Source organism: Branchiostoma floridae, chromosome 13, assembly GCF_000003815.2.
Source record: "Branchiostoma floridae strain S238N-H82 chromosome 13, Bfl_VNyyK, whole genome shotgun sequence".
Lineage (NCBI taxonomy): Eukaryota > Metazoa > Chordata > Leptocardii > Amphioxiformes > Branchiostomatidae > Branchiostoma > Branchiostoma floridae.
This window is the reverse complement of record NC_049991.1, coordinates 6,879,126-6,901,097: the sequence shown is the minus strand read 5'-3', so window position 1 is coordinate 6,901,097 and position 21,972 is coordinate 6,879,126. Positions and strand designations below refer to the sequence as shown.

Genomic DNA, 21,972 nt, shown 5'->3' with positions numbered 1-21,972 from the left:
CTCTTCCTAGTACATTACATTGTTTAGTGCCAGTGCTATGATAAACAAGACATACTTTGTCCTGGTAAGCTATCAGTAATATTATTCTTAGGGCGTCATTTTTTCCAGTTCATCGTTACCTGTCAGTCTTTACTGTCCATATCATCAGCTGCAACTGATTATGATATATTGTATCTATACGTTATCTTTGTAAGATGTTATCTACGGCGAACTTTGTTTGCAGAAACGCCATCTATCGAGGTAGTTCGTGACGGGACGATATCGGTCAGTGTGGATACTTTGAGGAAGTACTTCTCCAGCACCAGGAAGTCACATGGTGGGAAGGTCACATCCATATTCGAGGATGAAGACTGCTACGTCATCACATTCCAGAACATGAAGGGTAAGCAAAAGCAAGTTCAAGGTTCTGAGTGCGCATGTCCAGTGTCATGAATTGTGGGTAAATGTCAACGTTAGATGCATCTGGCCTATCCACTGCATCCCACTTTGAAGTAGCGTATAACATATAGACCACAAAATAGTGTTGGAGACATGTCCAAATATTTTCAACATTAAGATTGAATTTAATGATGACTGACAAAAATGTATGAGTTTATACACACAGAAACAAAAGAGAAGCTGTGCTGTATACAGCTATGATGTGTCTACATTCCAAATTACTTTTGCCTCTTGAAAACAAATATATGCAAGATCGAAGAATTGACACAAAACGTAGCAGCTAAAAAAGTAATTAGATATAGACAATAAAGTATTCATTTTTCATTTATACACATATTACTGTTATAAAGTATAGCAAAATTCGTCAGTTCTATCTTTGTACAGTGAATATAAAGTGTTGCAAGTTTGAATCCTGGAATAATTCTCTGTCACTCTTCAACAGACGCTCAGGAGGTATTGCTGCATAACCATGTACTGGCGGGTACACCGTTACAAGTTCGCCATCGCAGTAAGTGATATGTATCATCAACCCCTTAATATCGTTAGGCACATTACTTCTGCTAAAGGTTCAACTTCTTGTACAGGACAACATCTTGACTTCCAGGTGGTCACTATACTGGTCACATCGACTGTGTGCATTGTTAACAAAAACAAGAAAATGATTTGAAGTATTGAATTCCACGCTCTGGCTAGTGCAATAGCTTTATTTGTGCAATCGCTGATTTTGAGTGCATCCTATGTTTGTTTTGTTATGTTAGTTCAAAGTAATAATATGTTGTATATTTCTGTTATATTTTATTTTAATCTGGACTCAAGATGAGAAGTGATGTATCACTTATGGAGATGGAAGTAAACCAAACCAAACCAAATATAGATTAAATACCGAAACTGTGCGCATAGGTTAGAATCGACGAAGTACTCATCATCATCATCATACGAAGTACTACTAACATGCATATGTCAAAAAACGAAGTACAAAGGCGATTTTCTGTGATTTCCACAGAGAATCCGACAATCGAAGTTATCACAGACGGCACCATAGAGGAGGAGCGTCTGAAGGTTTACTTCACCAACTCTCACTCTTCCGGTGGAGGCCCCATTGTTACAATCCAGAAACACTCTAACGGCGTGTTCTACATTACGTTTCAACACAAGCGAGGTAAACAGATTTTTTTTACTTAGCAAATGATTCATACAAGTCGGACCTCTAACAAACGGAATGAAAGCAGAATTTGAAGTAGTTTTGTTTTATCTTACTTCATTTCTCAACGAGCAATGTCAGAGTAGAATTCGAATTTCAGTTGAGTCCTTCAAAATTAGTCAAGGGTTATAAATACTCACCCTCTTCGAATGCCTATTCCTTCTTACCCCGGCTAGGGCTGGTGGATTACGGGTATTTGTTGTTGCCTTCGTGAAGAGGGTTATGTTTATGTGTATTCTGTGAGTCTGTCTGGTGTGTTTGTGGACATTATGACTCAAGAAGCACTGAAAGGTCACCTTGTGGCTTTTTAACCCTCAAACACCCGAGTGGGGTCGAACATTTTGAAGTGCCATTTGAACATTTTTAATCGGAAGAAAAATCCTTCCGTGACTTTGTCAGTCAATATGCCTTACACCTTCTCCTAAGTTTTCGCAAAGATTGGTACAATAATGTGGAAATTATAAAGAAAGTTTGTGTTCAGTCCCTCTGGGGTCCAAACGGACCCCAGCAAAAATGTGCAGTTTTTAAAACAAACTTTGGACGCTAACTCCTTAACCACTTATAGTATGACTACCAAACTTTCAGACGATAATAAGAATGTTAATCTAAATCCTCACGAAAATTTTTGTGTCATCAACATGTAATGTGACGACATTATGGCGTCATTTACATAATCAGGGCGGCCATTTTGGATTTTGACCAATGACGTCATGAAATTAGCATAAATTATAAATTTTAAGTCATGAAAATTACATTGAATTTCATAGAATTTAATTGTTGTCAGAAAACAGGTGTAGTTAACCAAGAAAACCTTGTTTAAATTGAAATTGTCAAATTTTGGCAAAAATATGCCTGTTAGAATTTGGTTGCCATGGCAACCCCCAAAAATGATAAACTTATTTTATTGACTAAAAAATTTTGTTAACAATATTTTGTGAAATAATAAATTACCAAGTTTCGTAGCTTTAGCTCTAGCCGTTCATGAGTTATGCGACATAAATGTTGCTGAGGGCCTCAAAATTCCCCTATCAGGTCGGAATAGGTTTAGTACAAACGTGGTCCTTCTGAACTTTTGCATAAATTATGATAATGAGTTGGAATTAGCAACACTTTAACATCTCAAAATCTTCCTCTTACATTGACGAAGCTATGTATATACAATGATCGCCGATAAGAAATGGTACTGAGATTTTATGAACAAAACATTTTGGGGTCCGTTTGGACCCCACTCGGTCATTTTAGTCGCAAAAAAAGGTCGGGTGCTTGAGGGTTAAGTTACTGCAGTGGGACTTCCAATTTGACATGATTTAGACATGCTATATTGTTGTGATTTCTGAGTGGTAGATCTCAAGTTCGAAGATGTCGTCTTATTATCTCAAGTTTGAAACAAAAGTAAAATCCATTTGCTTTTAGCTGCTGTAGATGTTGTACGGAAACCTTCTCACTTCATTGAAGAAAAAGAAGTGGTTGTCTCCGAGAAGCTCAGCCTCATCGATGGCAAAATTCTGCTTATAAAGGTAAGAAGCTTCTATCAATGCCCTTAGAGTAACTCCAAAGCGAACAGTTAAGATGGTATCTCACTACCCTTGCGTAACGCTTGCGTCACTGCGGAACTCGCTCACTACAGCACTGTTGTGTTACTTTTTTCGGTGTTTTCTAATTTAGATATTGCGCAATACGTAAAAGTATGACTTAGAAGACAGCAAAATACACAAAATGTAAGAAAATTCGTTCTATATCTCTAAAATTCGTTATCTTTCGAACCCCGCAGTGACGCAAGCTTGGCGCAAGTGCAGTGAGATACCACCTTTAAATAACGATGATGGCATTACAAGGTGCTTTCTATGACTAAATTTACATTTCAATGTATTGCTATATTAAATATATTGATTTAAAAATCAATACATCTAATGTAGCAATGTTCTTTCTCTTATGTTGAAGTTCATAACTTTCATGAATTACTCACCTTGAATTTTCTATCTCTTTCTCCTATTTGAATTTAACTGTCATTCATCAGAGTACATCATATGAGTACATCATACGTTATAGGGCATTCCAACAGGCTGCACCAATGGCTTCCTCCGGGACTACCTGGAGGGACTGGACAGCGCCCGGAATAAGCTCTCCATTGCCGGTGTCATCCGGGGTGAAGATGCGGCTGTAGCAGCAGTGTCTCTGCTTCATGACATAGGTAAGAGTATTGACTGTTTAATAAGGTCCTATAATTCCTGTGTTTGGCCGTTCCATAGTATTCAGTGTTAAGATACGAACTTTTTATGCCTTCAAATCCATATATGATACACTGTACGTGAAGATGTTTTCCTTTCTATAGAAGCACACTTGTTTCTTAGGCTATAAAAATGTCATCCAAATCTAACGGATACAACGATAGTTATCCAATTTTGAACTGAAAGTACCCAATATCTGCTAGAGGCTCATTTGAGCGATAAAATTCCTGACCGCGGTACTCAGAACAAAGAAGCGTACACGCCCCACCATCGCTGCATTATGCCTAGGTTACACATAGCCGACTTTGGCTCCCGAACACTAGCCGACTCTTAGCCGACCCAAGTCGGCAGTAGTTCGGGAGTAGTCTGACCAGTTTAGGCCACGCCTATTTTTTAGCGCCGAACATGTCCCGAACACCTCCCGACCGGTAAATGACTTACTCCCGACTGTGTCTCAAATGCTAACTAACCTATCACCAACCATCCCGACCTCTAGCCACAGACTGCCGAATCACTCCCGACTGATCCCCAACCGATTGCCGACCCTTTTTCGACTTGAAATAGACATAATCAGCGATTTTCAAAAGAGTGCTCATTTTCGTTTTTAATCAAGAATGTCCTTTGTTCTATTTGTAAACATCACTAAGAGATCAAATTTAGATCACATATAGCTCCAGTGCGGCATTTATCGGGTCTTTTTGTTTTTAGCTGGATGTCGGTCGTGTGAAGTTCGGGAGTGAGTCGTCTACGTTCTGGCAATAGTCTTTTTGCTTGGCAATGAGTATAGCAGAGATTTGTCTAAGGTCTTGGGGTAAATCATTGGTAAGTTGGAAACAAGCTGGGAGTAAGTCAGCAATGTTTATGGCGTGGTTAAGATTTAATTTGACTGCTGACTTACTCCCGAACACCAACCGAACACTAGCCGACCGTGCCGAACACCAGCCGACCACCAACCGACCCATTCCAGAGTTGCCGTTCAGAGCCGAATGTTTTGAACATTTCAAAACATTCGGATGGAGCAGCCGAACACCAGCCGACTCAGCCGAACGCCAGCCGAACGCCATCCGACTCAGCCGAACGCCAGCCGACTACAGCCGACTAGCTCCCGAATCACTCCTAAACCATAGTCGGGAGAGAGTCGGGAGCCAAATTCGGCTATGTGTAACCTAGGCATTACGAAGCTTTCCGACATAATAGAGTCACAAGCTTTCATCTCAAATTCTTTTAATATAAGGTGGGGTGATGGAACAGAATTTTTCATCAACCTAAACATTTTATTTTACTTCTGACATCCAATCATTTTATGGGCATGGACTCTTTGTGAGTGCACACTCGGAGTAATACAGGAATGAGACCTTAAATATATCTCCAGACCCACTTCTGGCTATCAAAGAAGGCTGAAATTTGGCATACATGCCTTCAGCACATTCTAATAAGTAGAAAAAAGGTTTTACACACGCAAACCTTTGCAAAATGCCATCTAATTTAGAAGGACTTGTTTTATCACTTGTATAACTTTATTTTAGATGGAAAAACAAGACGTCTGATGGCCGAGGAAGTTAAAAGAAAACCGCTGTCGGGAAAAGTTGTCTCTGTCAGTCCCGTGGTCGTCACCAGAAGTGTGCAACTGTCGGGGATCACAAACAGATGCACACAAGATAGGATCCTCAAATACTTTGAAGACACCGGAAAAAGTGGCGGAGGAAAGATACTGGACATCAACATTAAAGAACAACAAGGGACGGCCATCATCAGATTCAAAGATCAAACTGGTAAGCTTTTTAACATGTTAACATGGTCATGCATCTTTTCCAAAACTGTACTAGCTTTTACAACGACCTATTTCGTTTACCTTATGTCTTACGTGTCAAATTATTGATTATAACGCAAATCATAGGTAAATATTCTGCTTTTGACACTTCCTACGTATTTGTGCTTCCTTTTTTCTGTACCACTAATGATGATAAGCATTTCCTCAAAAGCGATGACAGTATAAAACATCCTGTATTTTTCAATACTTGATTATCTATAACATTCATTTAGTCACAGATTTTTTTTCGGACAGAATAAGTGAATAAAAGATAGTTGATGTAATTTGTTACGTCTGAAGCTTTAAAACTCATCTTGTTGCTTAATTTATTTTGAATTATGCTTTACTTGGAAATGTAACCTTCATCAAAGTGTCGGCAAATTTATTTTCTTGTTGTCCCGACAGCCGTTGAAAGAGTCGTGTGCAAACCGGTCCACGAGTTCGGGTTCGGTTCTATCTCCGTGTTCGCGCACTACGAGCCACTTGGTACCATAGCTGAGGCGGACTTCACCGCATCATCAACACCCATGGACAAAAAGAAAATCCATAGGGCCATTAAACGGAAAGAACAAAAGATCAAATATGTTGATTCGTGTAAACTGCTCCTACTAGAGAAACAACTACCGACAGTTCGGTCAGCCTTACCAAACGTTGATATTGACATTAGCCATGACCGTCGCGAAGTTACTATCACAGGAGTAGAACAGGAGGTAAAACAGGCACACGACAAGCTGAAAACCAAGCTTGATGAGTTCAAGGAAACCAGGTGGCAAATATCCGATGAACTCCAGACTGTTCTTCTTCGACAAGATATCGGTAGTCGTCGGTATGATTTCTTGTCAAAGAAGAACAGACGGGAGTTCGGGGAATCAAAGTTGCAATTATCCGGTGATCTCCAGTCTGTTCTTCTTCGACAAGACATACAGAAGACTATTGATGCAGCTCTGACACAGGCAAACGTTCTTAACGGTGCCGTAGTTGCCGTAAGAAATAAGGAAGTGGTCATTTGGGCTGTAGATCAGGCCACTGCAAACACTGCAGAAAGCGGTGTTCGCGCTTTATTCACGGAGCAGACTAGGGACGTTTCCAAGGAAGTCCTAGGAGTTGGTTGTTGGGATAACTTTGTGACACAAAGTAACAAAGTTGCAAATTTTAGCGCTGTCATGTCATGTGATAAGAATTCACATCAGGTCAAGGTCGAGGGCCTTGTTCAGGCTGTTCGTGATATGGAGAAAAAGCTTGACGACTTTTTGAAACAAGTCGACACGTCGATAGTCAGGGTGGACGAAGCAGTCCTAAATGTCTTAGTTAAGGGCCAGAAGGATCAAATTAAGAAGATTGAAAGTGCGAATGAAGTCAAGATCGATGCTGTCAAAACGGGTTTTAAGATTTTGGGCCCTCGTGATAGAATGAAGAAAGTGTCAGATGCGATAATGGATCTTGCTTCAAACGTCATCGAGGACAAAGAACAGTACAAGAAACCAGGTAGGTAAGATTACGTATTACTAAACTAATGTGACATTGATTTAAAGCAAAACTACGCTGTCTTTGTATGGAAATACATGTAAAGATCTTTATGTCACTGTGGCTCAAAATCTGTTGAATTTAGGTACCCGCTAGTGTTAAGGTATTCTATCTGTTTTATTACGTCATTTAACTCACACAAATCGTAAATACTATCTAAATTTCATTTTTTGCTGTTTTCAGGGCTTAAAAAGCTGTTCACCAGAGACATCTTTCAGAAGCAGTTGAAGGGGATAGAAGAGAACCAGAAGTGTTCCATACAGTGGGACATTACGACGCATGCGCAGCCAAAGGAATTAGCTACAGGACCGGTCAGTCTGAATTGTTGGCAGCCTCCATAGCCTTTTCTCGAATGACCATTCGTTGACTCGTCATCAAAGTTCTATTTAGTACATATTCACAAGTCTAAACAGATGTAACAGAAGAAACACGAACTAGAACCATCATTATATTTTAAAGCTTAGGGAAGGCATATCGATTTTGCAATAGAAAACACTTGGTATATGGTAGTTGAAAATTCTTTACTTATAACGAAAAAATCTGACCTAGATCTTGTTAACAATTATAGAAACATCCAGTAATCGTCCCACAGTCCTCCAAATCGCCTGTCGGTAAGGAAACTCTTCTATATCATTTATCTATTACGTGTAGTATGTATACACAATGTCCCGCATTGCCTGGCCTTTTTTGTGGCATTGTTTTTCCCCTTGACTTAATAGTAACTGATTGAACTTTATCAAGGGTAAAGGACCTGGAAGTTCGTTGGTATGAAAAATTGTATTGTTGGTCACAGTTTATGAAAGCTCTAACACTCTAAAGAGTATGATTGATGATGGTGGTGGTTAGCACTAACGCCATATTCACTCTTCCAACCCCCAGGTCGCCCAAGAGTTGGACCCATTACCGTAGAAATTCAGCCAGGCCACCTGGAGACTGAGTCCACGGATGTGATTGTCAACCCAGTCACTAGTAGTACAGGTCTGTATTTCAGATTCGGGCTACATACATACAGGCAAATCGTTGAAGAGATTCATCAGTCATGTATGTACACAGTTAATAGAATTATATAAGACTACTTTATAAAGGTAAACACACGTACATCCAAATTTCCGATGGCTATCAGTCCATCTTGCTTACTAGTGACCTAGTTCTCACGAGAGTTGCGAGAACTAGGTCGAGACTTGCGTATATCCCCTGCCCCTCACACCGTGAACAAGATGGACTGATAGCCATCGACAATCTAGAAGTACGTGTGTTTACCTTGATGAAAATTCTATTAACTGTATACAGGCAAATGTTTTTGTCCTGAACGATTTCAAGACTACAAACAGTGTTTGAATGTTTACATTCATTGAAATCCATATTCTATGACTTTAACTGCAGCTTTCACAGTGGTTGGCGATGCTCTTGTGAAAGCCGGAGGCATAAGCATCAGAGACAATTTTCAGGCCAACTGGGACAGCAGAGTCAATGACGTTCTTCTTACAGGTTAGGAAACATTGAGGATGCCTACAGATGACACCTTTGTTTTTGTTTTTCTCTTTGATAATTTATTATGTCTTGACGGTTTGTGTAGAGTGTTTGTCTATCTTTAGCAGTTTTGTTACAGCAATTTTCAGCGTATTCTAAATGATAAGATTTGTAACGATAACACTCAATGTTCCCCATACATGAATGTCGTTATTACCCCATGCAGATGCAGGCACTCTCAGGTGTAAGAAGGTTGCTCACATGGTGCTCCCTCCGGCGGATAAACTCAGAAATGCAGTCTGTCAGTGCCTTGTTCTCAGCAATCAGGCCGGAATGACGTCAATTGCATTTCCTGCAATAGGAACAGGTAATCCTACACATAAATTTATCAAAACGCACAGGAGTGTTTTTTTATGTCTCTTATGCGCTCACCCCAACGAAACTATACTGTATTCGATAAAATGCGGTAGAGCTATACCTTTAACCTGTGACCACATACATTTGCCCCCATAAGTCACATTCCTTACCAAGATACCTTCTAAAGGTGGTATATCTCGCTGCACTTGGCGCACCGGTGCGACACTGTGGAGTTAGTCCACTGCAGCACTGTTGGGTTATTTTCGCTGATTCTTTAAAATTCAGATATTGCGTAATACGTAAGTACGACTTAGAAGACAGCAAAATACACAAAACGTAAGAAAATATTCGTTTTTATCTCTGAAATTCGTTGAGTAATCTTCCGAACTCTGCATTGCCGCACCGGTGCCCCATGTTCAGTGAGATACAACCTTAAGAAATAGAATGTGAACTTCGTCCCCAGGTGGGTTTGGATTGAGCCCATCCCAGTCAGCCAAGGCGATTCGAGCTGGTATTGAGCAGTTTGTCGGACAGAACCCAACTCCGGTCCTCACGGCGGTCAAACTCACCATCTTCACCCAGCGGATGGTAGCGGACTACACGGCGGAATTCTCCGGCGACTCAAGCACCCGTGCACCTTCCGTCACAGTTCCAAGTCTTAGTGGTACGTGTGGAGTCATCCTGCATTGTGGAACCCCCAAACAGATGTTAGAGTCTGGCTTCCTAGCACATTACATTGGTCAGTGCCGATGTTGTGATGAACAATTAGTAAGTAAAAAAAAAAGAGTTGAAAACGGCAAAATTGCAATCTTTCTGTAGCCTAGGCGTTCTTTGATGAGTATCATTACATGATAATGATGATGGCTGCTTCTTTACATACAAACTGTATAACGTATCTCCATTTCAACTATTCCATCTATCTGTGACAACACAGGATACAAACGAGTACTGCATAAGCATGGTGTCCAACTCCGTCCCCCCTTCAAAACATCGCAATGAAATCGCAAGGGTTTATACAATACGACAGCGAACATTTATACTTTGTACTTATGTCTTTATCATTACAGGCAATTTAACAGCACGAATCCCGGGTCACCAAGAGATGAGCTTTGGTTCCGTTAGAATGCAGGTTCAGCAAGGAGACATCAGTCGGGAGAAAACAGACGTTGTTGTTAGCACTATTCTTAAAGACATGGGTAAGGCGTTTACATAATCTACTATAGATCTTTGGTCAGCAGTTGATACTGCTCTCCACGTAGCGGTTCGGATCAAGCCATTTGACGTGTTCGTAGGCGTTTTTTTCAGGCTTTCTATTTTGTGCTGTTTTCTTCATCTGCTCCAGTCAAACTTGGAGACTTGGTGAATACAATATTCAGCACTGAAATTCAAGTTCCCTATTACAAGAAACCATTATGGATATTATTCAATGCAGTAAGGCGTCTGCATCCTCCTTATGTTACTACGTAACAAATTTAACAAACCATACCAGGAACTGGACGTATGGTTCGTAAGATTCGATGCTCAATAAATTAAGAAAAGTGTCAGACGTCTGTGCTGATTCTGAATTTTGTAATACAGTAATGATGAATGTAATAAGGAAACATTGAATTTTCACAGGTTGTTCAGTGTGATATAACCAGCTGTTGCCATGCCCCGTGCCTGCTAAGCTGGTGTGTTACGAAGAAAGGATATATAGTTACAAATACACATACAAAATTCTGATTGCAAAAGATAATTCTCAGCATTGGAGAGTACGCTTTGAAAATACATACAAGGGAATTAGTAATGTATTCACTAAACAGTTTAGGTTTTGTCATGGAATGATTATCACAATTCATCATACCCTTTCAGGGTTCACGGTTGTCACAAACGCACTTGTAAAAGCAGGAGGTCAGTCTATCACTGATGACCTAAAGAAGGCATGGCCGAAGAAGACTGATAGCGTGGTGTTCACAGGTATGGGAGTAAAAAGAATTTAGAACATTGATTTGGGCATGTTGGTGTTGATTGGTTGACATACAACCTAAATGTTGAACCCAAAATGTATTTGTGTCATCTCAAACCACAGTATGCTGTGCTACAGTCATACATCATTTATTACGATTGCTAAGGGAAGCAAGGTGGAACAAAACATTTCTGTACTTGATTCTTGTACTACGTCCCTTCTGGCTCTGACAAAAGATTGCCCATGAGCAGTTGATTACGTCAAATGTACCAACATATGGATTTGCCGAAAGTTTTATATTTGGTGATTCAAAAATGTGATAGCAAGGATGCTACAAAGCTAGAAGAATGCGCCCATATAGGTTACTATATCACCATCCATACTAGAAAGGCCGACATTTGCTTAGGAGCAAATACAGCATATTTCAGCCATAGCTTTTCCCATACAACATTTAACTGTCTCAAATAACCCGTGCTCGAAAATGGAACATTTATGGGCACACCCCAGTTTCTCGCCCCCATTGAAACGTATAGTTAAGAGACTATTTTCAACGACGCCGTATTTCCAAACACAATTTTCCCCGGGAACTACACCTATACAGTATACAGGAAGTAAAAATGTACCATCTGGTCTAACATATCTGATTTGCAAGAAAATTGTAGAACCTAAAATCTCACAATATCCTAATGAATTTCGAAAGCCCGTAGCGATGACATTATCGGTCAAGCTGCCCGGGGTGCTTCACTGTTTGCGTCCTCGGAGCGATACCCGGAAGCCAAGATGTGTCGACAAAAACTTACCAAAAACAACATATAGGGGTCGAAGTTTATACTTGCAGCGGATCCGCTACGCTAATTTTACAAGACGTGCCCAACCCGATTCGCATGTGGGAAATGTTGTTATACGTGTCGTTACCATGACAACAGCCTTGGCTGCAGTCTTTAGATATACCGATTAGACAGGGCGTGCCACTTTATGCGAAAAATCGAATTAACTTGCGACCAATCACAGCCAGCAGCGGCTCCAACAAAGGCGGTAACATAACGTCAATCTGTCAACGTCAACATAACATAATGTACTCTGACGTTCAAGGAACGCGTACCTTCTGCTACCGTCCAAATGACCTTGTCGTTAACTCCAAATCCTCGCAAAAAAAACTATTTTATAATTATATACATGTATATAAAACCGGGCGTAAGGTGACATTCGTCCGCTGTGTTGTCAAGATATGCACGTGTTTCTATATACACGGGGTTGGAAGGCCCCCGGCCGGCGCTATTGAATATTAATTAGACTTCGTCTTCCTTTTCGCTGATTGGCTGACTCGTTAAATTCATTTAACTTGCACGTGCGGGGCTCTGCGGTGTGACGTCACGGCAAAAGGCCGAAAGAAAACCAATTTTCCCTCAGAAAAGTGCTGAAATTTACTGTATATAGTAAAGCGCGTAAAGTCCGTAAGATTTCTGAAACAACAGCAGTTCTGTGATAAACGGAACCTTCTAAAAACGTACGGAGCTAACAGCGCAGGGAAAATATACCATCGCATCACAGAAATGCCCCTAAAAACTGATACAATAAGCCTTCTGAATAGCCCAAAGTGCAAGAGTTTCCCCCAACGGGGCTCTGCCCCTGGACCCTGCCGGGCCGGGGCCTTCGGCGTTCTTCGGTGGACCCCGGGCCCCGTGTGCCGACGCTGTAAAAAATTCTGGCGGGAACACTGCAGTATATACGGAATCGTGAGGCCCCGCTTATGAATATCAATTAGCCTTCGCCCTCTTCGCTCACAGGTGTGGGCTCCGTGCGGGGTCACGGAAGGTCACGTCAGGAGGCCAAAAGAAAACAAATTTCTAATCAGAAAAGTGCCAAAATTAATCATTTTAAAGTAGTTTATGTCAAAACTTTTACTTGGATCATTTTACCAACTATCTAATGCCTATCTACACCAAATTTCAGCTCATTCGGTTATAATACCAGGGTACAGGGGGCCCAAATATACAGTTTTGGTCTTAAGATAACCCAAAAACCTTAATAAAATCATTTTAGAGACAGATATGGGAAAAATGAAAAAAAAAACGTCCGAGGGTATTGGCCCACTCTACCCTTGTGCCAAATTTCAAGTCATTCGGTTGAGGAACAACGGAGATACCGTGTTCTGAAGATTTGACAGGAGAAAGAAACATTACGAATACAATATATTTCACCATACCTATGGTATGGCTGAAATATAATCATCACCCGTTCAAAACTGAATCATGTTGAAAAAATCCCCCTTCCGTGTGCAAAAAATGGACTCTTCCGTGTAAAGTAGAGCAGTCCAAAAATACATCCGCTAAAATAAGACTTTGACATAATCACTGAAGTCAAAAAAATGGATTTTTAAAAAAGCCCCCTCTATGCAAGAATTGACTCTTCCAGAACACCCATGTAAAATTGCAAATTAGACCAGTCCAGAAATAACCCTACTGAAAGACTTTGACAAACTAGAAGTCACCAAAGTCCAAAATATGAATTTTGAAAAATCCCCCTCCGTGCGAGAATAGACTCTTCCAGCACACATTCTGTAAAATTGCAAAATAGACCTGTCCAAAAATACATCCACTGAAAGACTTCACCAGTCCAATGATGAATTAAAAAAAAAAATGAACCCCTCCGTGTAAGAATGGACTCTTCCAGATAACACCGGGCTCGCTGATTGGCTGCCATCCCCCCCCCCCCTTTAGGATATAGATTCGGGCTAAGTGATTGGTTACCTATCTAATTAGATTAGATAGACATATATGCCAGTAGGTGCAATCTGCAGCTGGGGGTCAACGACCTTAAGGTCATTGACCCCTCTGGCAATTGGAAAATGACAAAAAAATCCCCAAATATATCATTTTGACGTAGTCTATGACAAAAATTATACATGTGTCATTTGAATAAATATCTAGTGCACCCTTTTACCAAAATTTCGGTCATTTGGTTTTAAAACCAGAGCACAAGAGCCAAAAGTTTACTTTTTGGTCATAAAATGGCCAAATATTCGTAAAATTAAGCATTTTGTTGTACTGTATGCCTCAAGTGTTATTGAATCCATGTGCGCATATGTCTAGGGCACTCCTATACTAAATTTCAGGTCATCCGGTTCTAAAACCAAGGTACAGGAGCCAAAAGTGTCCTTTTTTGTTAAAAAAAATGACCAAAAAATCGCAAAAAAAGCATTTCCTTATACTGTACACCAAAACTGATATTGAATCTATATGGGGGACTTATCAAGGCACATCTGTGCCAAATTTCAGCTCATTCGGTTATAATACCAGGGTACAGGGGGCCCAAATATACAGTTTTGGTCTTAAGATGACCCAAAAACCTTAATAAAATCATTTAAGAGACAGATATGGGAAAAATGAAAAAAAAAAACGTCCGAGGGTATTGGCCCACTCTACCCTTGTGCCAAATTTCAAGTCATTCGGTTGAGGAACAACGGAGGTACCGTGTTCTGAAGATTTGACAGGAGAAAGAAAGAAAGAAACATTACGAATACAATATATTTCACCATACCTATGGTATGGCTGAAATATAATTAAACGTATCTACCTACTGAAGATTGTACCTTATATGTGTACCTTCTACCTTATCTGTGTACCGCCATAGACGCAGGGAAACTTGCAAGCAAGAAGGTTGCCCACATGGTCCTACCAAATGCCTCGGAATTGAAGGACGCAGTAATTTCCTGTCTGAAAACAGCCGACAAACTTGGCATGAAGTCAATATCATTCCCAGCAATAGGAACAGGTACTCAACTACATCAAATCTTTATGTATACAAACATGTTATCTTTAGATATCGTATCTTTTGACATGGATGAGGTTGACTTGTCATAGTGCCATTTGTATGTATACAACATGTATGTGTGCATGAAAGTAAAACAGCATGTTGGTGTATGTAGATACTTACGCAGGTATAGACAGAACAAACAAAACTCCGGATATGGGGCTCCTATTGGATTTGATATGGTACGCTCGTACTGCAGCAGATCGTAAGGATTGGACATACTAAGCATGACATTCTTCTTGCGTATAGATGTTGGGCTAATTTTAGTTGGATCTGCCCTATCATAGGCCATACAAATGTAACTGAAACACTGATTCGTTCACTCTTGTAGGTGGTTTCATGTCACAAGCTGAAAGTGCACGGGGAATCTATAGTGGAGTCCAAGAATTCGGTTCAACACTAAAACCTCAGAACATAAAACTTGTGCGAGTTACGATCTATGATGCTAAAATGCTGGGGACGTTCCTTTCAACTATGCATCAGTTCTCAAGTGCCGGCCCTGTACCTGGTAAGAAAGCAATTGACGTTTTTATTTGATACTCCTCTAGTTTGTCTGCGAAAGTTAGACACCATTGTAATAAGATGCTCCAAATAGCAATAACTCAAGCAGTTGCCATATCCAGCTGCTTGAGTTATTGCTATTTTGGCATAACTCATCTACTGAACTGAACTGAAATTCTTATAGATTTAAACATTTTTATCAAGTCTCAAATCATCTGCATAATTTGAGATTCATGACGCTGAATGTTCGACAACATATGCAGAAGACACAACACACATAATATTTTTCACATTAATTTTCACAGCAGCACAGGGTGCATCAACTGGCCAGTTCGGATCTGTTGCCGTGCAGATTCAGCAGGGGGACCTGACCAAGGAGACAACAGACGCGGTAGTTAACCCTGTTGACAGCGATGGAGGTGGGTCTGATTCTATTCAGGGCCCTTTTCCACTATGTGTAACCTTCGCTTTCACACTGGGTATATCATACAAAACGTAAAAGTGTGACTGAGAAGACAACAAAAGACAGAATATGTAAAAAGAACTTTTATTCAGTTCGTTGAGTGATATGTCAATTTTTTGGTCGCAGAGAGAGCGGCTAATGGCACCGTAACATTCTTCGTTGGCCGTCGTAAGATTGACATTTCGACTGTGACAGAACCAACGACAGGAAAAGATCTACAACAGCATTCTCCATGACAAAGGAATTATAGTAAAACGCTTGCTGACTACGTCAGGAATGTCTTCTGATCAGTTTTCAATCGCATGACATTCTAACGACGTATATGACCGGGTCGGTATACTTCTTAACAAATCGTACGCTTTCCGCGACTAGACGTTAGGTTTAAATCTAAATATGAATATGCGTTTGCCCTTTGCAAAGTAAAAGCATTATTTTGGTGCAATTTTACTGAGAACGTTATTTTCCCACATAAGGGTTCTTTGCAGTTGGAAATGCACTTGAGCAAGCTGGTGGCGCAGCGGTAAGAACAGTCTGCAAAAATTCCTGGAATCAGAGACTGAATGACGTGCTTGTGAAAGGTAAGGATTCAAACCAAAGCTAATGACAATTTGATGTGCAAAAGAATCGCATTGTGAGATTTTGTTTATAGGTGAAAACTCAACCTTTTAAACTATACAATGCTCCTTTGTTCCTTTCAGAATCTATGCCATCCTGGTGACACTGTATAATAACATAATGATTGTCATGTTCGTGTGCAGATGGTGGCAATCTGAAGTGTAAGAAAATCATCCACATAGTGTGTCCTAAGGCAAATGCAATGAAAGGGAGGGTGCTGGAGTGTCTGTTGCAGGCAGAGAGAAACGGGCTTACATCTGTGGCCTTCCCGGCCATCGGAACAGGTGAGAATCATTTCAACACGAATATCTAACGACATAATTATAATTAGCCGGAAAGCCTTGTGACTGTAATTGTTGTTGCGCAATGTCTGTTCAACTGGTCCTTAGCATCACTAACAATTATTTGTTGTCCATATCGAGGATAGATATGTGTACTTGTTGGTCATTGCTTTATTTCTCAAAAGGTGGGTTTGGCGTGAGCACTACGGACGCTGCTAGGGAAACAGTCCAAGCGATAAGAGACTTTGCCGTGACGCATAACCCAGGAAGTGTGAAGCTCGTACGTGTGACGGTCTTTCAGGCCTCAATGGTTGCAGAGTTTCAGCAAGCACTGCAAGCTGCACTTCCGAAGACCCCGTCTTCCCCGGTGGCAGGAGCAGCGACAACAGCAGTAGCAGTGGCGCCAGTTGTAACACCCGTTGGTGAGTTCGGATCGCTTCAGTCTTACGTTTACTATATGTATAGCGGGTTACAGGTTGTTTCGCAACAAAGTCAGTTCGCAAGAGTCAGTTCGCAACAAGACTTGTCTTTTGGCAAAAAATGTTGCGAAACGACTTGTACCTTGTTGCGAAAAGACTTGCATTGTAGCGAACGGACGCTTGCGAACTGACATTGTTGCGAAAAAAACTGTTACAGTTAAGCGTTTTTTAATTAAGTAATTAAGTTTGTTCGCTTTTGTTTTCAAGTGAAAATCGCACCCAACATAGGCGTTGAACAAGTCGTTGAAGTAACGTTCTTTGGCTGTAACCAACTGGACCTGGACAACGCCAAGAGAGAAGTTTCTCAAGCCATCGGCAGCTACATGACGAAGGAGCGCGTGAGTGACGATCGTCTAAAGTCGACTGTCCGACTCTTACAACAAAGCGAGAAGGACAGCATCATTCAAATGGGGACGGAGCAGCTCGTGCTTGTGACCATCACAGGTTAGTCAGTTGTAGAAAAAAAAAACATTTTCTGAGCTAAAGGTTCAAGAAACGAAATTGAAATAGCACCCCATGTTATGATAGTAAAATGATTGATACAAGTATGTAAAAATATTTGATGTCTGTATTTATTTTTGATGTATTAGGATAGGATAACCGCTCTACGGCGTAACACACCAGTTTGAAATGCTTCTTTTATAAGAAGTATATATATATATATATATATATATATATATATATATATATATATATATATAATTATATAACGTTATGTATACACGTACCAGTCCTTTTTTCCTCCATCAGGTTATACTATTGAGGCAGTGGGACTGACGGATGATGTTGGAGTAGTGCTCAGGGAAATCGAATACTTTTTACGTGAAAAGAAGACAGCTTATGACGCAGGTAAGAAATCCATTTAACAAAAAAGTCGAGTATGTCAATATAGAATATAAACAGATGAAACATCTGAAGAGATTAGAAAAACTTTTTCTTATGTTACCAATTACAATAAACATCGGATATCAGGATATTCCCAAATGTGTGTAAAGTTGTGGGGAAGATATGAAAATTTGTTTTGCATGCTGTCAAAGTTCAGTCGGGTTAATACTATGACATTTTACATGACAAACAGACAAAAAATGTCTATCGTTAGGAAAAGACCACTTAGCCCTTAAGCTCCAATTCCGTGTATATCCGGTATACAGATAAGTCTATACGTGGGATAGGGTTTTCCACGGAAGAAATCAGCATTGATAGCGTGTAGCTCACCAAACCATGGAGTTAGTGAGTGTTGGCCTTGTTCACGCCGGTTTCAGTTTGGCGGTCAGTGGTCAAACCCTTTCACTGGGCACTAAAAGCATTGGCGTGTGTGTGGTTCTGGCAGCTATGCAGGTATTTCTGATGTCTTCCCGGCCTGCAACTAACCTGCACTGGTCCATGTACTGGTTTTTATACATAAATGTCATATGATGCGATCGTAGCAGCATTGAATGTTACCACTTATAAAGTATAAAAGAAAAAAATGGCAATGGTTCCGGAATAATTTTAGTATGATCCACTCTTCCTAAATTCAGATTGGTGCAGGTAAAATTTGTCTGCATGGTGCAGGTAATTTTCAATGTTGGCTGCACCAGTGCAGATATGCAGAAAAAAGGATTTCGAGCCTTGGCCTTGTATGGGAAAGTTACTCTTTAAAAAAAGATTCTCCTTTCTTAGAGGAACTGAAGAAAGACGTGATTAAGGTTCCTGACCACTGGGCCACGCCGCCATCTGGGACCACGGGGGCGCACATCGTCAGTCTGCAGCAAACGTCACCAGAGTACAAGGACGTGGAGAAAAACTTTCTCGCCAGCGTCGCGTCCAGTCCTCAAATTGTATCCATCTCCAGGGTACAAAATGAGGCCAAGTACAAAGCCTACATGTTAGAGTTAAAGGAGAGAGAGAAGAGACTCGGAACAAGGTGGGTCAGATGCGCGTTTCACTGTTATTTTTAAAGCTGTCGATTGCATATCTGTTTTCGAAAGGCGGCCCTTAAAAGACATTTGGTGGTATCTCACTGCACTTGGGGCACCGGTGCGCCGGCATTGCAGGGTTCGTTCACTGCGGCACTATTGTTTCATTTCCGCCGATTTTTACATAGTATATATAATTTAGATATTGCGTAATACGTAAAAGTATGACTAAGAAGACAACAAATTACACGAAGCGTTCTTTATCTTTCCAACCCCACAGTGCCCCACTGGTGTCCCAAGTGCAGTGAGATACCACCTTTTGACAGCACAATGGTGTAAGAACTCACTCCCGTTTTAAACTATTCTTCCGACGTCCATTTCAGTTTAGAATTATTCAGAAATAGCTGTACGACTAAATGATCGAATCCCAAGAAAACAAACAGAGATTTCTACTCCTTCCATTGTAGCACAATAGAGAAAGTCCTGTACCACGGAACAGCACAAGGTGTGGTGGATAACATCAATGAAGGAGGATTCAACAGGAGCTATTGCGGGAAAAACGGTATGCTAAACCCAGACTTTAATTGTAGTCGCCGTTTGGTAGTGTGCAACAAACGGGAAATCATCGTTGATTTTTTATGAATTTGACACGAAACGGTAAAAATAGAAAAGGCTTGTCAAGGCCTTTCTTCATTTCTTGAGCTGACCAAAATGATCTGTAGTAAACAAAATCGACTGAATGAACTTGTGAGTCACGCCAAAGCATAGAAGATCTCCTGACATCTTTTTTTCAGTGAATAAAAAATTGATATTACTGTAGACATTAGATTTTTCGGAACATGGCACATGTTTCCACTTGCCATATTTTGGGATGTCTTATGCAAATATTCATCTTTTAGTTCGCTGAAGAATGGTGTCGAAGGAATTCTAAAACGTATGGTATTTCTCAAAATATTGTTCAATTGTATAGACTAAATTGAAAATATCATATTTCAGTTTTTGGATGTCCGATCTTCACAATCGTTACTTCAATTTTTTTGTATTGCACCGAAACGTGTTCCGTCTGCGTTTCAGCTACGGCCTACGGAAAGGGGATGTACTTTGCGAGAGACGCAAGTTACTCCGCCCAACCAGCCTACTCGCCTCCCGACCCACAGGGCAACAAGTATATCTACCAGGTCCGAGTCATCGTGGGGGAATACACTACAGGGTCGTCTGGCATAGTAGAACCGCCGCCAAAGAACCCGTTAAATGTAGCAATTCGATACGACTCAGTCGTCAACAATGTACAAAATCCTAGCATTTTTGTCGTGTTTCGTGACAACGAGGCATATCCAGAGTACCTAATCGTGTTCAAATAAGTTTTGAACCTGATTTGCCATCAACGAGCTTTGGTTATGTATGATACTCAATTTCTACCTCGACTAATGCAAAGGCGGTTACGTATCACAATTGTGTACAATATATGTTAATCTCGTCGAACATTGTACATATCTTATTGAATACATATTGCGTTGATTTTATATTAGGAGTTAAGAACTGTCTGTAAAATCTGGTGCAACTCAGTTTTTGCTGCAATGGCCAATGCCGATTTGTTATGTTGCTTTTGGTCAATAGACCAGTCACTACTATTTCTACTATCACTGATATCTTAAATATGAAATAAAAACAGTAAAATTGTATTGATCGATGGACACATAAAAAATGCAGTCACAAACGTTATTTTCTATCTTAGATACCCTTTACGGCAACGATTATGTCTCAAATAGCTGATGCAAATATTAAGGCAAGCTGACAACCTTCTTGCCGATGGTAATAAAGTGATGTTTTGAATTCTGAAAGTAGACTTTGTTGTGTGTAGATTTGTATAGTGAAACGTATTTCCATATAATTGATGTTACTAGCTAGGGCTGCAAAAGTCATTGTGGCTATTACTTATCTAGAAAATAATTGAGATCATGCTTCCTTTTCAAAATGAATCTTTTCAGCGTCCCTCTTTCTATTGACGGTTTCCCTCAGCAGTGGTGCATATGTAATGCTATGCAAAAGTATACAACAAGAAGACGTGTAATTGTCAACATGAAGCATTCTGGCCGACGTCCGGGAACTAACAAAACGGAATAATTAATGAGACTGTTACCTTTTAGTTTTGAATGCAGGGTCGCCACAGGTGTAAATTGTTTTGTCCTGCTATATGTATTCTTGATAAGGACCACAGGAAGTGTAGGAATAGTAGTAGGATGCAATGTATTTTTGTAGTGTCAAGTTAATTTTGGATATGAAAATTAGGCATGCGCAGTGACAGGAATTGTTGGGAAAATGTCAAAGGTGAAGGCCCCTGAGTTGCAAGCAGCTCTCGTTTGGATCATTGTCTTCATTTGCATAATAATGTCCAAATATGTTTGTTTATCCGTTAATAGTTTCATCAGGTTGGTAGATCAATCAATCAAAGTCTTCTTCGTTTCACAACCTTCTTCTAATTCTTCGGTAGACAGAGAGGACAACAAATACACACGTTGGGTCAAGGAAGCCATCTGGATCAGAAAGTCAACAGCAAGTTACGAATAGAGACGGAGGGGGATTTAAACTTAGCCATGTTTGGGACCGCATCCTTGCCACTACGTCAGAAAGTGGCAAGGATGATTAACGTACCACGTTCGAGAGGACAAAAGAGACTTGGGAACTATAAATCATAATACGGCTGGATACCAGTCTACCGTATAGATTTTTTTTGTCTGATCGTTACATGAACAAAAATTGGTTTGAATACTGCTACATGCTTTAGAATAGTACGACAAAAAGTGTCCTTCTTACCTTCCACCCACTGTGGCCACTGGCTAGTGGGAAAATGCTAGTTTAGTTTCGACTTTATGTAACCGCGAAAGTTGCAGCTGGAGGTGGACTGCAGGGGTCGGACGGCAACTCTGGATTTTACTACGGGTCATTTGT

General features: G+C 40.4%; 1 protein-coding gene across 1 annotated transcript; it reads left to right on the top strand.

Moving 5' to 3' along the window:
* Positions 1–10,819: 10,819 nt before the first annotated feature.
* Positions 10,820–20,803, top strand: LOC118428686 (protein mono-ADP-ribosyltransferase PARP15-like). The gene is made up of 12 exons (XM_035838818.1): positions 10,820–10,984; positions 14,607–14,747; positions 15,118–15,294; positions 15,593–15,706; positions 16,224–16,328; positions 16,509–16,649; positions 16,832–17,068; positions 17,333–17,569; positions 17,876–17,974; positions 18,788–19,031; positions 19,491–19,585; positions 20,098–20,803. The coding sequence occupies exons 1-12, from the start codon at positions 10,849–10,851 to the stop codon at positions 20,382–20,384; spliced, it is 2,013 nt and encodes a 670-aa protein (XP_035694711.1). The 5' UTR covers positions 10,820–10,848; the 3' UTR covers positions 20,385–20,803.
* Positions 20,804–21,972: the final 1,169 nt, after the last annotated feature.

Excerpts from the sequence above, each read along its gene's own strand:
- LOC118428686 (XM_035838818.1), top strand. The coding sequence starts at position 10,849 with ATGATTATCACAATTCATCATACCCTTTCAGGGTTCACGGTTGTCACA. Across the intron at positions 15,707-16,223 it reads CCCTGTTGACAGCGATGGAG|GGTTCTTTGCAGTTGGAAAT; the intron begins GTGGGTCTGATT and ends TTCCCACATAAG. Across the intron at positions 19,032-19,490 it reads GAGAAGAGACTCGGAACAAG|CACAATAGAGAAAGTCCTGT; the intron begins GTGGGTCAGATG and ends CTTCCATTGTAG.